Genomic DNA, 17,055 nt, shown 5'->3' on the forward strand with positions numbered 1-17,055 from the left:
GTGTCTCCGGAGTGGAGGGATAAACACCCTGAGTCTCTGGCTTCCCCGCGGCGGAGGCTGATCCAGTGGGTCAGGAATGGCTCTGGACGAGGAGCCCCGCGGCGAGGATCTGCATCCTGGGAGCCCCGTTACTGGAGCCGACTTGTGACACACTCAGGTCCACCGCTTCCTGCAGGGAACAGTGTGAGCGGCACCCCTCGGAGCTGTGCAGTGATGAGGCCCTGGCCTGGACCCCGGCGTCTCACTTTGGGCAAACCTTTTTGCCTCGGGTGTCTGAGCACCCCATTTGATGGATGATCTTTAGCCTCACCTGGGGAATGGGGCAACGTGTTGACCTGCAAACCTGCGGCTCCATCCCCTGGACAGTCCCCTTCAGCGGGTCCAGGAGAGGACCCTGAAGCCATGTGTATCACAATTGCCTCCCACGCAGTTACAGCCCGTTTGGAACCCTCTAAGGTTCCCCCAACTCTGACATTCAGGGCACCTGCGAGACCCAGAAACTGAAGACCTAGCATTCTGCTAGACATCTCCTCTCACCTTGGACAAATGAACAGTTCTTGGGAGTTCCTGTTGTGGCTCAGTGGTTAACGAATCCAACTAGGAACCGTGAGGTTGCGGGTTCAATCCCTGGCCTTGCTCAGTGGGTTAAGGACCTGGCATTGCCGTGAGCTGTGGTGTAGGTTGCAGACGCAGCTTGGATCTGGCATTGCTGTGGCACTGGTGTAGGCTGGTGGCTACAGCTCTGATTAGACCCCTAGCCTGGGAACCTCCATATGCCATGGGAGTGGCCCTAGAAAAGACAAAAAAAAAGGCAAACCAAACAAACAAACAAACAAAAAAACCAGTTTTTGTGGGTCTGAGGTGTTTGGGTTAATTTTGTGTTTTCTATTTTTACTATCACTACTATTAACAGTACTGTTGCTGTGACAGTAATAATAATAATAATTAGCAGTGACACAGAATGTCAAGACTCGCATGAAACCATCTCCAGCACCCTGCCTAGTGTATTTCTCCACATCTCAGAGTAGGAGGTGCTCGCCCGCAGCCCATCCCGAGTTCCCGCCTCCTCTGATGTGGAGACCAGTCGGTCACCTCTCCTTCTCTTTACCCAGGACTGTGTTCAGACTCACACAGCCTCCGCTCACACCAGACCCCTGCATGCAAAGGAGACTTTACAAAAGCGTTGGCATAGGTTCAGGGGACTTGTGACAGAAATAACGTGACATTGACTCCTGCACATCCTCTGCCTAAGGGTTCTCTCTGCGTTTCTGCCACCTCGGACTCCAGGCGTCAGTCGTGTTGCTAGAGTCCAGCCTCCAGGCGTCATTTGCCCCCATTCTGGGTGGCCAAATAAATAAAGAAATGAGTGAACAAATAACATCTGCATTTATGTATATTTCTGTGTAGGTATAGGTGTGTGCATGTGCATTTTACGTGTATATGTATATTTATACACACTCTCTATGCCGTTATGTGTATATACACACACACACATGTATATGCAAACCTGTGAAGTTGTTTTGCAGAGCAATTCAGCCCTCCGTTCGTTTTGCTCTCTCCTTCCTGCCTTTGGAGTTCGTCGTAGCCAGAGCTGTAAACAGGAGCTTTCGCGAATCCCTTTCCTCAAAGGAACCTCATCACCGGCTGCAGGCACGCCCGGACCCCACCCGCCTAGCTTTGCTGGTCTCCCACGGCTCCCAAGCACCCTCACACAGCTCGGTTCTTTTACTTCCCACCCGAACCCTATGATGTAGTTTGCATTTTCCTCATCTTGCAGCCGAAGATTTCATCATCACAGCTCTTGGGAGACATCAAGTTGCCGCAGGTCCAACAGGGAGTAAAGGCGAAGGGGACAAGCCCTGACGCCTCACTGCTAAATCCAGAACTTCCCCTTTCACAGCAGTGCTTCTTCACTCTGATGCATCTCAGAATCAGCTGGGGTGGACCTTGAAACCAGAGACGTCAGCCCAGTACAAGGGACATGGAGTCTCTGGGGGTGGCGCCCAGGCAGCTGCCTGGTTAGAACACTTCCTTGGGGATCCTAGAGCACATTCCTGCTGAGAGGTGTGGGTCCGTAAAGACCAAATTTGCCGATCAGGAGACTGAGAACCATCACACAGAGGTAAAGGCTGTGCGCCTGGCTTCTCTGGACCATGGACTATGCGCTGCTCCCTCAGCCTCTTCCAACTGCCTTCTAAATGTTGGTTTCAGAGCCAGACTTTTAGACCATTTGATAACATTGCAGATGCGCGTTCACTGGTTCAAAAACTCAGTCCACAATCCTACTCTTTCTTATCGTCCTTTTCCTCTTTCCAGGCACAAAGAAGCGTTCTCATGGCTCCCCAGCTCCAAGCACTAGCTCCACGAGTTGCCTTACCTTGCCAGGTGGGTAAATGGCATTGCATCATCAACTTAGGGACCACAGGCCGCAGAAAGGACTGGTTTCTCAGGAGTTGAGTTTAGCCGTTGATGAGCTGGGAATCTGGCCCCTTGTGTGTCCAGTCAACCCCGTGTGGTTGGAGAACTTTGTCATCCACACCTGTAAGGTTCTTCCAGAAATGGGTACCATATTCCTAGTTGGTGCACAATCTCTCCTGCTCACTTATGGAAGGAATAGGCCCTTGGTTGACTTTGCTGTTCCTCTGGACATGCTCTGCAGAGACAGATGGTGCAGGAGTGTGAGCCTTTGGTGAGAGCGAGGGAGACTTGGGTTCAGATCCCAACTGTGCCATGTTCAAACTGTGTAGGCTCACTGCACTTCGCAGCTTCTTGGACCTTCTGTTTTCTCATCTGTCTGCGTGTTGATAAGAATTAGAAAGAATGCCTATCAGTTTAGCACTGTACTCATAGCGGGTTCTCGTAAAGGGTAGCGAGTCTGTACGACTGAGACGTATGGAGAACATGTGTGATCTGTACTGGATCCCATATGCCAGAAAATGTGAGGCATTCATGACTTCATATGAGAGCTATCTATGGGTTACTCTGTCTCCATGTAGAAACTTAAGTCTCTAGCCTAATTAAGTTCCAAGTAGAACTTGGAAGAAAGGAGAGATTATAAAAGAGATAGAAAACTCTGAAAAATAACACATATTATAAGAAGGAAAGATGTCCCCAAAATGCTACCACTGAGCACTAATCCAGATGACCTCTCCTTCCAATCTTTATTACTTTTATTTTTCTAGAGTGAGATTATACTTTAGAGTTTTGTTTCCTCCCTCTTAAAATCTGCTATTATTGAGCTTTCTTCCATGTTACTAAATGTTAAAAATATTTCTGATTGATTAACATTTCATATGCTTATAACCGTAATTTATTTATATGCAGTCGTCCCTCAGTATCCAAGGGGGAATCCCTTCCAGGACGCCCCCCCGGATACCAAAATCCACGGTTCCTCGGGTCCCTTAGAGTCAGATGTCTGCATCTGCAGTTCCGCATTTGTAGATACAAAGAGCTGACTGTATGCATTAATAATCTGGCATTTTATTATTAATACATTCTTGTACATAAATCTTCCTCCGAGTCTGTAAATATGGATTTAGGACAGATTCCTGTAGGTAGAATTACTGGCTCAAAGAGTGTGTGTACAGTTTAGGTTTTTGACCCATCATTGTCCAAGTGATTTCCAGGAAAGTAGTATTATTTTATACTTTTAGCAATGAGTTTGTCATTTCACTGTTCTCTTCCTAATGCTAATATTAATACTGTACTTATTTGATGAGAAAATTTATATCCATTTTTTTTGCATTTATGTTTTTTAAGAAATTTGTTTTCTTGCATTGATATATCTTTTGCATTGCTTCTTTGGGGAATTGCTACATTTCATCCATGCTAAGTGGGACAGGACCTTTCATTCTAGTTCCTCTGAAATAGGAATGTTTGGCAATCTGTGGTGTGTTATACTTTAATTGCAATCAGTGGTGTGTTATACATATTTTCTTGGTCGTATGTGAAATAATAGTTCACTTTCCAATAAGTGGCATCTTAGACTAGATGAAATATAATCTATGTCTGCTTTTCCAACTTCAACTTGATCAGCCTTCCCAACCCAGGCCACATCAACTAGACTCAGTGTTCCCTGAGTAGCCCATGAACTTTCTTGCCTCTGCTACTCTGCTTAACACTCTTCACCCTTTTCTCCCCCCGGTTAATTTCTCTTTGCAGTCTCTCCAAATCCTTGAGGTCCAATTAATGCTGACTTATAACGATTTGCTTATAAGTTCTTTAACCATTGCTAGGTGGCTTTTTCAAGAATGGAGGACTGTCTTAATCCTTTTTGTCGCAGTGCCTGCCAAGGTGACAGGCACATTTGTGTCCTTAATAATGCTTATAAGGCCGGGTGCACAGGTATGTGAGTGAGCTCTACCACTGTAATTTACGACTAGATAGAAAGCAACCATCCTCAGAAAAATGCTCATCCTGGAGTTTGGATTTGTTTCAGCTACACAACTGTAGCTATACTACTACACTGACTGGTTTTTAGTATCATGTCGACCACGTTCTGTGGTCTCTGGAAGCCCATTTCATCTTGTCCCCACTCGTGGTTATTGTGCTCTTGTGATTGTAGACATTAGGAGGAAAACAGCTCTAAACCCAACAACCTCAGGGTGCAGTGGTGGTATTTGCTATTGGTTGTAAGGTCATAACATTCCTGGGTTAAATGGAATCTCTGACATCATATCTGTAAGAATATGCAGAGCTAATCTAGTTCCTACCTGCTCTGCTGGGGACCTATTGGTGGCCTGCTGGGTTTCTAAGGCTTATGAATCAGCATCTTGGCCACCTTGTCTTTGACCTTAGTTTGGCAGTCTGAAGTCGTCCCAAATTGAATGTCAGGCTCTGAGTTCCGACCACTCCAAAGTCCAGAGGGGTGGAGTGCATAGTTTTCAAACTTCTCGATCTAGTTAACCTTAGCTGTGCTTTGTCTAGCAGATACCCTCCCCCTCAGTCGTAACACAGCCAGCCCTGTTTCTCCCTCCTGCCTCACAAACATCACACAATGCAAATGCCTCTACCACAAGCTCTTGGTACAGGCTGTCCACCAACTTAAAATATCATGTTTCAGGATACACCAAGAGCCAAAAGGAAGAATAAAAATCCTTGAAAAACAATAAAGTAAAATTGTGCAGAGAGAGTTCTCTTTTGGTGTAGTGGGTTAAGGATCTGGCATTGTCTTTGCAATGGCTTGGGTCACTGCTGTGGTGCAGGTTTGATTCCTGGCCTGAGTACTTCCACGTGCTGTGGGGACATGTTTTAAATGTTTTGAAACAAAAATGTTTTAAAAATTGTGCAGAAACCCAACAAGAACAGAAATATGCAAAGGAAGCTACTCAAGATTTGAAATTTTAAAAAGTAAACATATAGTTGGAATATTTAAAAACAAAGAAAAATACAGTTGATGGTATAAGCTCAAGGTAGAACACAGCTGAAAAGAGAATTAAAAGATAACCTTAGGACTTTATACTAAATGGACTGAAGAGACAGAACCATTTTTAAAAAATGAAAGAGCCTGAACCATAAAACTCCTAGACAAAAACATAGGTGGAACTCTTTATGTTCTTGAATCAGGCAGTGGTTTCTTAGATAAGAAGCTTAAGGCCCAAGCAACCAAAGAAAAATAAATAATACAATTTCATCAAAATTATAACTTTCCATTATCAAGAAAATGGGAAGAAAATCCACAGAATAAAAAAAATCTGCAAATCATATATCTGATAAGGATTTAGTATCCAGAATATGTATAGAACTCTTACAACTCAACAACGAAAAGATAGGAGTTCTTGTTGTGGCTCAGCAGTAACGAACCCAACTAGTCTCCATGAGGACACAAGTTTGATCCCTGGTCTTGCTCAGTGGGTTAAGGATCCGGTATTGCTGTGAGCTATGGTGTAGGTCGCAGATGCAGCTCAGATCTGGAGTTGCTACAAATGTGGCACAGGCCTGCAGCTGCAGCTCCAATTTGACCCCTAGCCTGAGAACTTCCATATGCTGAGGATGTGGCCCTAAAATGACAAAGAAAGAAAGAAAGGAAAGGAAAGGAAGGAAGGAAAGAAAGAAAGGAAGAAAGAAAAGAAATAATAAACAAGACAATTAAAAGTGGACAAAAGATTTGAAAAAGCATTTCTCCAAAGAAGATATACAAAAGGAATGTGAAAAGATGCTCAATATCATTAGTCATTAGGGAAATGTAAATTAAAACCACAATGAGATACCACTTCACATGCATGAGAATGACAAGAATAAAAAAGATATATAATAACCAGTGTTCACGGTGATGCAGAGAAATTAGTACCGTCATACATTGCTGATGGGAACGTAGAATGATGCAACTACTTTTGAAAACAGTTTGGCAGCTCCTCAAAATGATAATCATAGAATGACCATAAGACCCAGGAATTCCACTCCTAGGTATGTTCCCAAGAAAACTGAAAACATGTGTTCACACAAAAACTTGTCCACAAATATTCACAGCAACATTATTCATAATAGACAAAAAGTGGAGACAACCTAAATGTCCATCAACTGGTGAATATATAAACAAAATGCGATCTATCCGTACAATAAATTATTATTGGGCTATGCTAAAGGAAGAAAGTACTGATACATTCTACACAGATGAACCTTAAAAACATATTTGCTAGGTGAAAGAGACCAGACACAAATGGCCACTTATTGTATGATTCCATTTATGCGAAATACGTAGACTTGGTAAATCTATAGAGAAAGAAAGTAGACTAGCGGTTGCTAGAGGCTGGGGAGAGAGAAGAATGGTGTGAATTCTCATGGGTTTGGGATTTCTTTTATTGGTGATGAAAATGTTTTATAATTAAATATTGGTGATGACCCACAACCTTGTGACTATACTAAAAAGCGCCGAACTGTATGCTTCAAATTGTGAACTATATAGTATGTGAGTTATATCTCAATTTGTAAAATGAAAGAGCACAAAATATAGATAAACAGCTCTAAATGCTCAAATTCTTAAATGGTAAATGCACCTCAGTTGCCATACCTAAATAAAACTAAATACATGCCTAAATGCATTGTGTGAAATCATTCCAAATTATATCAAGGGTGAGAAAATCTTAAATATAAGAAGCTCATTATGTTCAGGGGAACTGCAAGCAGGTTGCCTGTAATAAAATGACAAGCAACTGATAGCAACATTTGCATTAGTAACAGTACATGACAGAAGGCGATGAAATATCTTTTGTATGCTGAAAGAAAGCATTATAAAATAGCTTAAATAGTTATGAGTGAAGGCACAGTAAAAACATTCTAGGTATACAATAACATAATTTACCACTCATAGACTTAATTAAAAAAAGTATTAAGGGGAGTTCCTGTTGTGGCTCAGCAGGTTAAGAACCCAACTAGTATCCATGAGGGTATTAAGGGGGTTCCTGTTGTGGCTCAGCAGGTTAAGAACCCAACTAGTATCCATGAGGATGCAGGTTTGATCCCTGGCCTCGCTCAGTGGGTTAGAGGATCCAGCATTACTGCAAGCTGAAGCATAGGTTGTGGATGCAGCTAGGATCTGGCATTGCTGTGGCTGTGGTGTAGGCCTATGGCTGCCCCTAGCCTGGGAACCTCCATATGCCATGGGTGTGGCCCTAAAAAGGCCAAAAAAAGGAAAAAGAAAAAGAAGAAATATTAAAGTATATACTTCAAAAAAGTGAACCCAAAAGCAAAGTGTGAGAGAGGAATTAGTGGTGAGCTCATTTGTAAATAAAGCATGTTAGTAAATGTAACTTGTCACTGTAAAAATATGTTCATTTTTTGTTAAAATAGAAACAGAAGCTATAGATGGAAGAAGGAATATTTAATACAGAGCTAAGGAATGATCAGATCTTGTCTGTCTTTGGGCAGAGCTTTGTAATTTTGTAATTTTTTTGGTACAAAGGATCATCAGTAAGATAATAGAAATATAACCCATTGCATCTAAATCAGCAAATGAACAATAACAAAGAAAGGGAATATAGATGTATCTACTTAATAGAAGGCAGAAAAGGAAAAAAGAAGCAAAGAGTAAAGTGTGGTTATAAAATTAGTAGAATTGAGTCCAACAACATCAGTAATAACAATAATTGTAAATGGCTTAAACTCTGCTATTAAAATACAGAAGTGTGGATAAGAAAAATGAAATCCAGCTCTGTCTTGCTTTTAAGAGACACATTTTTTGAGAAAAACTCCAAGAAAGTTTGCTAATGTATTGCAAAAGAAAGTCCATACAAAATGAAAGCTAGTTCTTTGAAAAATGTTATCCATGTTAACATCTGTACAACATCTTATTATTACAAATGTTCCATAGTTCATTTCATCTTTCTTCTGTTGATGGTGCTTTTCAATTTTTTTTTCTATTACAAACAATGCTCAACATAATGTTGGGCAAGAAAAGTAAGTTCCAATAAGATTTACACTATCTAACACAATTTGTATTATATTTTAAAACAAGCAGAAAATAGACATTTTATGGATGCATATAAATGTAATCATTGAATGACTCAATGCACCGGAATAACTAACATTAAATTCTGGGAGTTCTTGCTATGGCACAGTGGGTTAAGAATCCAACTGCAGTGGCTTGGGTCACTGTGGAGGCAGGGATTCGATCCCTGGCCCAGTGCAGTGGATTAAAGCATCTGTCATCACCACAGCTGTGCAGCTGCAGCTCAGATTCAGTCCCTGGCCCAGGGACTTCCGTATGCTGTGGGTGTGGAAAAAAAAATTCTGGATGATTTTGGGAGAAGAAAGAGAAACATCATGGGATCATGGAGGGGTATATTAGATACTTAACTCTACCTTGATATTTACTCTCTTTAAACAAACTTTTGAACAAATATGCAAAATGTTAAGATTGGATTAAACTATATTGGTAGAATATTCTATTATCAACTATACTTTTATGTGTGCTCAAATATTATATATTAAAGAATTTTAAGTGAAACATCTGTGACTGTCTTCCAAGACAGTTGTATTTGTCACATGCTTCAATCATGAAGCCACCAGAGACTACTTCATCAAAGAACCACTTGTGAGGTGTTCCTGAAATTATCAAAGCTTCCTCCTGAAACTCCAGCACTGCTCCAGGGGCATCACATTAACTCCTAGCCTACCTATAGCAAAGTGACTCTTAGATGATAAAATAATAGCACCTGCAGCCAATTTTTTTCTAGAGCCAACTTCTACTGTTCCCCCTATGAGATTTGTGAACCCAGTCAAGCTCCGTGGGTCGTAAATGATGGAGAGCTGAGGAAATGTTGGCTCTCACTGGAGGAGTGGCCCAGAGCTTCACTTCCAGTCATGACTGCTAAGGATGGAGTCTAGTCCATGGCTTCTGAGCAGATGCCCTGAGGCACTTCGGTCACCTCTCTTTCCTGAAGTGATCCTTTAGATGGAAAGGTACGGTACCGTAGCCATTGCTGATGCAGATAGCTGATTGCTCCTGTTTGTGCAGCTGCTGGCGTGCACGTAGTGTCAGCAGTAGATGCAGCTCTGCTTCTAATCTCTGTTGCCTGATGTAGAAAGAGTTTGTGTGTTAAGATGCCAGCTGGCTTGCAATGACATTGTTGTGTGTCTTTTTCTAGGGGACTATGGATAAAACGTCCATCCAGAGGATTCCTCGGAAGAGAACTGACCAGCTCTGAGGTCTGAAGACATTTTAGGAAGCTTATGTTGTTTTACAAAAACAAAGTAGTGTGTGTATTGTAAGTTACTGAGTGATTAACTTCAAAAATGGTAACTTCTGATCTTCCTAACACAGGTTTTTAACAATAAATACTTTGATATGTCTTGCACATTTATCAAAAATCAGGGACAATGCTAGATTCTTAACATATATTATCTCACTTAATCCTCCCAACAACCCTCTAAGGAGGGTACTGTTATCTCCATTTCACATATCAGGAAACTGAGGCATACTCAAATAAATAACTTGCCCAAAGTTAGCAGATGGCAAGCCTGTGCTCCTCGCTCAAGTTTCATTGTTAGGCATAATGTCAAAGAGTCCACACTATAATGTACTCTGCCTGGGAATTAAATCAATTAAATACATATTGATTTCAAGCACAACTTTGGTGTGTGACAAAATCTTGCATTGTTTTCATTCTGAGTGAAGGTTCCCATAAGTACTTTCTCTGCAATCGTCTTTTAATCTTCAGTTCAGTTTGAGGCATATCAGTTGTCGCTCTTACTGTGGACCAGAGCAAAGCTCATCTGCAGTGATTTAACACTTCAGAGCTCTAGAACCCTGAAGAACTAGATCTTTACAGGCTTCTTCTGGCACAGGTCATTGTGGGTATGAGCAAATGTCAGAGCTACTGATTTAGCCTGACATGTGGGAAAATGCACACATTGTTAAAAAAAATAAAGCAAAAGACTTAGCTTAGGGAGTTCTCATTGTGGCTCAGTGATAACAAACCCAAGTAGTATCTATGAGGATGCAAGTTTGATCCCTGGTCCCTCTCATTGGGTTAAGGATCCAGGATGGCTGTGGCTGTGGAGTAGATTGGCAATTGCAGTGCCAATTCGATCCCTAGCCTGGGAATTTCCATGTGCCCCTGGTGCAGCCCTAAAAAGACAGGGAAAAAAAAAAAAGACTTAGCTCGCATTTTCTCCCAAATATTTTTCTCCTCTGAAAGTGCTTGCCTCGTGCATTTTGTGCTGTCCAGGGAAAACAAGATGAAAACAAAGAACTCGAAATGGTCATTGGGCGGACTTTTTTATTCTTTTTTTATTAGTTAAAATCATATTTTTGTAGTTCCCTGGTGGTTAGGGGTCTAGTGTTGTTACTTCTGTGCCCATGGGTTCGATCCATGGCCGAGGAACTTCCACGTGCCACAGGTGCAGCTAAATAAATAATATTTTTATTAAATTAAAACATTAATCATTAAGTCATAAGGTTGCAGGGCATTTAATAGCTAGCAGTTATTTGAATAAGGGATGAGCTTATTTTCCAGCCTTATTTATTGCTCCTCTTCTTTCACCTGTTTGTCAGAGGGGCTTGAAATGTGTGCCGCAGTGTCTCTACAGACTATAGTAAGACCTGTAGAAATGAGCTGAGATTGTAGCATGGGTATAAAATGGAAGTGCTCAGGCCTCAAACTTGAAACTTCAAAGGAAAGGAACTTGCTGATATTCTTTGAAAAAACACAGGCAGCAAGTCGAGGTATTAAGACATTGCTGATGCAAGGGAGAAACGTCAGGTTCTGTAGAGTCCAGTCAACTTTGCAGATATGCATCACACCCTGTCCCATCCTCATGAAGTTCATAGCCAGGATGAATGATCTATGAGGTGAAGCATAAGGAATCTCAAAGCCCAGGGAATCAGTGATTCGAGAATGGCTTCCAATAAAGGTGACTCTAAGAACGATTATGGGTCAGCATAATAAATGCAAAGAATCTAAAGAGTCAAAAGTGCCCTTGTCATTTTCCTAAAGACATCAAGATTAGAGTTCAGGGGCTGAAACTCCTTCCATCCTGGCAGGGTGTCTAGGCCACCCTTCCCGGCTGGGAGTTCCAGCACTCTTTATACTTATGGTTACCCAAAGGGATTGAATGAACCTCCATATTGGTACACTGTGTAAATAATTTAGAACGAGGACTAGGTTTTTCTGCTTTGCTTAAAATAGCACTTGGTTTCAGCAAAGTGTTTCCCTCACTTTTAATGGAAAAAGTATATTTTTCACAAATGCACATTTTGGATAATTAGCCTTTTGTGAACCACAGTGGTGTATTCTCTGCCAAATAGTCACAAATAAATTCATTAAGTTAATCTCTTCATGTGTGCTGAGGTCTTTCATGTGGGTAAAATCCATTTGTATGGGGAATTACATGGCTTTTCTATACTGTAATAAGAAATGCACCAGGGAGGGCACCATTAAAAGGCTCCCATGATGACCTCTCGTCTCCTGTGCTGTGTAATAATGGTAGCCGCGTACCCTGTACCCATGACCTAACTGGCACTCTGCAAGGTTGCAAGGTACCGTGAGTACATTATCTCAGTGATGGGCCCTTTAAATTCCCCACAATGGCCATGCAAAGCAGTCACCATTTTTCCTGTTTTACAGAAATCAAAAACCAAAACCCTGAATCTCGCAACAGATTAACCCCTTAGGATCTCACAGCAAGTGATAGCTTAGCTCTGCTCTGTGACACCCCCAAACCCACTCTTCTCTCACAGTACCGTACCACCTGTCCGCAAAATAGATCTTCACAGATTCCATTCCTGTCACAGATCTTAGCTCATGGCCAAACGCTGGCCACTCCTGTATGCGATAACCAGCCCCACCAGCTGCCCCAAACATCGCTCGGAGCTTAACTAGAAGCCCAATTACTCGTAAAACAAACTCAGCCTCTGAGCGAGTGGTTCTCAACCTGGCCATGCCTTAGAATTGCTGGGCATTACGAACATACTGATGCTTGGGCTCCACTTTAAAATAACAGCTTCCTTCTGAGACTCTTAGGGGTGGGGCTTAGGCATCAGCAGATTTAAAGCTCTCCAGGTCATCTGATGGGCATCTAGGGTTGAGAACTACAGATGGAAGCAAACAGCTTCAGGGTGCATGAAGTGGTTTCTCTTTTCTCTGTGGCTGTGTTCCTCCAGGGACGGAAATGCTGGCTGGGTCATCTTTCCACACAAGGGAGTGGTTTGGTTCAGGCAGTGTCACCTGGGTTTTTTCCGGGTACCTTCTCAGACAATGAGCTTCCTGTCTCCTGTGCTCTTTGCTCTGTGAGTTTCAGATATGTTAGTTTTCTTGTTTTCTTTCTTTCTCTTCCTTCCTTTCCTTTCCTTCCTTCCTTCCTTCTTTTTACTCTTTAGGGCTGCACCTGCAGCATATGGAAGTTCCCAAGCTAAGGGTCGAAAGGGAGCTGCATCTGTCAGTCTACACCACAGCCACAGCCACACAGGATCCGAGCCATATCTTTACCCTACACCACCGCACACAGCAACGCCAGATCCTTAACCCAATGAGAAAGGCCAGGGATCAAGCTTGCATCCTCATGGATACTAGTCACATTCATTACAGCTGAGTGACAACAGGAACTCCCAATTAGTTAGTATTCTCATTTTCTTGAGGAAAAGAAGGAGAGCCAGTCTTTTCCAATGTAGATGCTGGATTCAATTATCCTAGTTTTAATATAAACTGCAACTTGAGGACTTTAAGGCTAAACCTTCACCTTAGACAACAGTATATCGGATGTACATGGTTGAAGAGTAATTTTCTGGCTGCGCTAACGTCGCTGGATTGTATTTCTACCAAAGGAAGGCACGACGATCCGCGTGGTCCTCACTGATGCGCGTTTATGTCGAGGAGACAGATGAACTCCCCGGCTAGAAAGCATGCTGCTGCTGAGTTTCCCTGGCAGCTGCACATCTTCCAGATAATTCCTGAAATGTAGGATCTTCCTCTGCAGAAAGGGATGGAAACTAATGCTGGATGAGTGCCTACTATGTGTTGGCACTCTGCCGGCTGTTTGACCCGCCTTGGTTTTTTTTTTTTTTTTTTTTTTTTGGTCATTCTCACTCAGGCCTCTGCAGTAAGTGTTATTATCTCTGTTGTTTTTGTTGGTATTGCTGTTGGTGGTGGTGGTGGTGTGGGAAACTGAAATTATGTGTCTCAGTCATATGAGGGCAGAGACGGAACTACCTCTGACCTCCTTCCAAGGATGAGGGGCGGCTGCAAAGGAGGCGATGGACCTGGAGACACTGAGTGATGCTGAGGAAAAGCCAGGCTACTGGGCTCCTGTAACAGCAAAGCCCCATGTTCACAAAACGTTGTTATATGTCACTTTCATTTTTTAAAATGTCTGCCGGGAAGCCCAGAACAAGGAGCAAGTCTCTTGTTCTGGTGAAACACATTCGCATCTTCCACGTGCCACTTAAGGAAAAGAGCAGCTATGAAAACCAATTCAGCCAAACTGCTAGTTCCTAAGGGTGTGTTTCTGCCTCAGACTGGGATGCACCTGACTTGATTCCGCTCCACGTGGAGCTGATGTTCCCAGCGCCAGGATGCTTAGCTGATTGCGCATGTTCCAACGAGCTCGTCTGCAGAACAGGTGATTCACACCAAATGTGCTAATGCTGACTCCTTAAGAATCAGGAAGGCGGGCTGGGAATCCCAGATGCTCTGAGAAGATGTCCCAGAAAGAAGCTAGAAAGAATCCAGGGAGAAGCCACACCCGGAGGGCGAAACTGACATCAGGCCGATTCTCTGAAAGGGGCAGAAGGAGCGGCACCCTTGCCAGCAGCCCAGGGCGAGCACTGGAAGGACAGTGGTGCCCGTTCCACGTCTTCCCTGCGCTCCATTCGCTCAAGGTTTGGTCTCCTGTTATTCACCAGCGTTTCCCGACGCCATCGCTGTCACTGTAGTAAAAATACAAGTTGCCCTTAACTGAAGGCCTTCTTTATGCCACCCCCGTGGTAAGTGCTGGACATGCCCCCCCCCCCCCCCCCCCGCTGAGCCCTCCCGAGGAGCCCTGCTAGGGGTGTGCTGTTTTATTCAAGTTACAGAGGGGGGAAAGTGGTGCTTAGAGAAGTTAAGCGTTTGCCTAAAATTAAATAGCTGGGAGTGGTGGAAAGAGGCTGAAACAGCTCTTGCTCTAACTGCACATCTCTTGCTCTCGCATGTACCCCTTAGTCAGACACCAGGAACATCCCTTTTGGTCTGATTTGTGGCTTTTCCAAGGGTTCTATTTATTTAGAAGAGATCACGGACTCTCAGTGTTGGCTGTTCTTGTTGCCGATTTTCTCACAATTCTCAAGTGATAGCATCGGCATTGCTTTTTCCAACAAAATAGTGCTTTTTCATTGCTCAGAGCTTTTGCCTTCACAGTACACCCAACAGGAAGAACAAACTGTGTAGGTAGGAGAGAAAAAAACACCTAATTCTGAAGACCACGGTAACTTTAATTGATGCACAAAGGACTCCTCCCCAGCCAGGCAGTTCGTTGTGATCAGACCAGAGGTAGAGCCCTGGCTGGCTCTTTAAGGAGCATTTGCAGCAGGTGCAAAGTGTTACCACTCTTGTTTCCTTTGCGATGATAAGGAGGGGCGAGGTTGGCGAGACTAAAACAGTAGTTTGTAAACTACTGCCCTGTGGAATTATCTGAAGAGCTTTCAAAAACTCTTAAGGCCTTGGAGTTCCCGTCATGGCGCAGTAGTTAACGAATCCGACTGGGAACCATGAGATTGCGGGTTCGGTCCCTGCCCTTGCTCAGTGGGTTAACGATCCGGCGTTGCCTTGAGCTGTGGTGTAGGTTGCAGACGCGGCTCGGATCCCGCGTTGCTGTGGCTCTGGTGTAGGCCGGTGGCTACAGCTCCGATTCGACCCCTAGCCTGGGAACCTCCACATGCTGCGGGAGCGGCCCAAAGAAATAGCAAAAAGACAAAAAAAAAAAAAAAAAAATTCTTAAGGCCTCAGCTTAACCCCTCCCCAGATTCTGCTTTAGTTGCTCTGGGGTACCCAGGATTTTTTAAAGCCCCCCAGGTGGTTCCCATATGCAAGGAGGGGTGGGAACCACCAAGTTAAAATTCCTCCCAAGACCCTGTGGCTCCCCTGTCTTGATTGTTTGTCTCCAGCCTTTAGACTTTGGGAGCACCTGCTAACATCTCAGCCTTGCCAGGTGAGGCGGGTAGACAAAAGCAGCTACTTAAGGAGTTCCTGCTGTGGCCGAGCAGTAATGAACCCAACTAGTATCCATGAGGACAAGGGTTTGATCCCTGGCCCCACACAGTGGGTTAAGGAGCTGGTGTTGCTATGAGCTGTGCTATAGGTGGCAAACTTGGCTAAGATCTGGTATTGCTGTGGCGGTGGGATAGGCCAGTGGCTATAGCTCTGATTTGACTCCTAGCCTGGGAACTTCCACATGCTGCAGGTGCAGCCCTAAAAAGCAAAGATGGGGGGGGGAGCTACTTAAGAGAGCTATTAGGAGCTCTCTTGTGGCATAGCAGGTTAAGGATCTGGTGTTGTCACTGCAGCAGCTGAGGTCGCTGCTGTGGTGCCAGTTCGATCTCTGGCCCCAGGAACTTCCACATGTCATGGGCGCAGCCAAAAAAAAGAGAGAGCACTTGTTAGCCATGAACTTTCTGCAATTCCTTCCCGAACTGTTACTACATGCATTGTTTGAACGGGGACTGACTTTGCTTCGGGCGAAATATGATTGCAGAAACCAACAAAGATATTCAAGTTTCCCATTTATCATACATAAATACTCAAGGATTAATACTATACATGAGTCACTATTTAAACTTATTACGGTAGTTATTGAAACTTATCTGAACTTTGGTCCCAGGATATTTTAAATATGGGAGCTCTGAGGTCAGACGGCTTGGACGTGGATGCAGAATCCAGACTTCCCTCGTGCTGGCTGTGTACACTTTGCAAAATTACTTAAGTTCTTTAAGCCTTAGTTTCCTCCCTCAAAAAGGGGTGATAATAACACCTGCCTGTTGGATTGTAATGACGATTAAAGGCTAGTGCACGTGAAAGTCTGAGCATTGTGCCTTGCAGATGATGTATGTCAGGGATTATAATTATCTTGCCATCACAGATCCTGAAATGAAAATCACAGGCTCAGTTCTTATATCACTCCACCCTCCATGGAATGGATGTTAACACGTCAGTCTTTTGCAATTCAAAGCTCCTGGATGATTTTTATGCATTTTCATAAGGACTTTGCATCAGATTCCCAACAGATGCCAATAGACACTGATTATAGAAATGGCGTGTATGGCAGTGGGATTTTGCTCTTCATGTAAATCAACATTTAAGAGGCAATGGGAGTTCCTGCTGTGGCTCAGAGGGCTAAGAGTTTGATTGGTATCCATGAGGATGTGAGTTCGATCCCTGGCCAAACTCAGTGGGTTAAGGATCCAGAATGCGAGCTATGGTGTACACTGCAGATACAGCTTGGATCCTGTGTTGCTGTGGCTGCGGCGTAGGCGGAAAAGCTGCAGCTCCAGTTTGACCCATAGCCTGGGAACTTACATATGCCTCAAGTGAGGCCTTAAAGAGACCAAAAAAGAAAAAATACAGATCATGACTTTCCCAAGTTCAG

General features: G+C 43.5%; 1 protein-coding gene across 8 annotated transcripts in view; it reads left to right on the plus strand.

The window, feature by feature from the left end:
- Window positions 1-17,055, plus strand: part of PDE1C (phosphodiesterase 1C) — a 592,240-nt gene that overhangs the window by 570,551 nt on the left and 4,634 nt on the right. For 7 of the 8 annotated variants that reach the window (XM_021079205.1, XM_021079206.1, XM_021079207.1 and 4 more), the window contains one exon: window positions 2,317-2,385. In XM_021079205.1, coding sequence (XP_020934864.1) covers window positions 2,317-2,385 — 69 coding nt within the window. Of the gene's footprint in view, window positions 1-2,316; window positions 2,386-9,584; window positions 11,771-17,055 lie in introns of those variants that run through there. The other variant, XM_021079213.1, reaches the window with a different exon arrangement.

The sequence above is a fragment of the Sus scrofa genome, chromosome 18 (genome assembly GCF_000003025.6).
Source record: "Sus scrofa isolate TJ Tabasco breed Duroc chromosome 18, Sscrofa11.1, whole genome shotgun sequence".
NCBI classification, from domain to species: Eukaryota; Metazoa; Chordata; class Mammalia; order Artiodactyla; family Suidae; genus Sus; species Sus scrofa.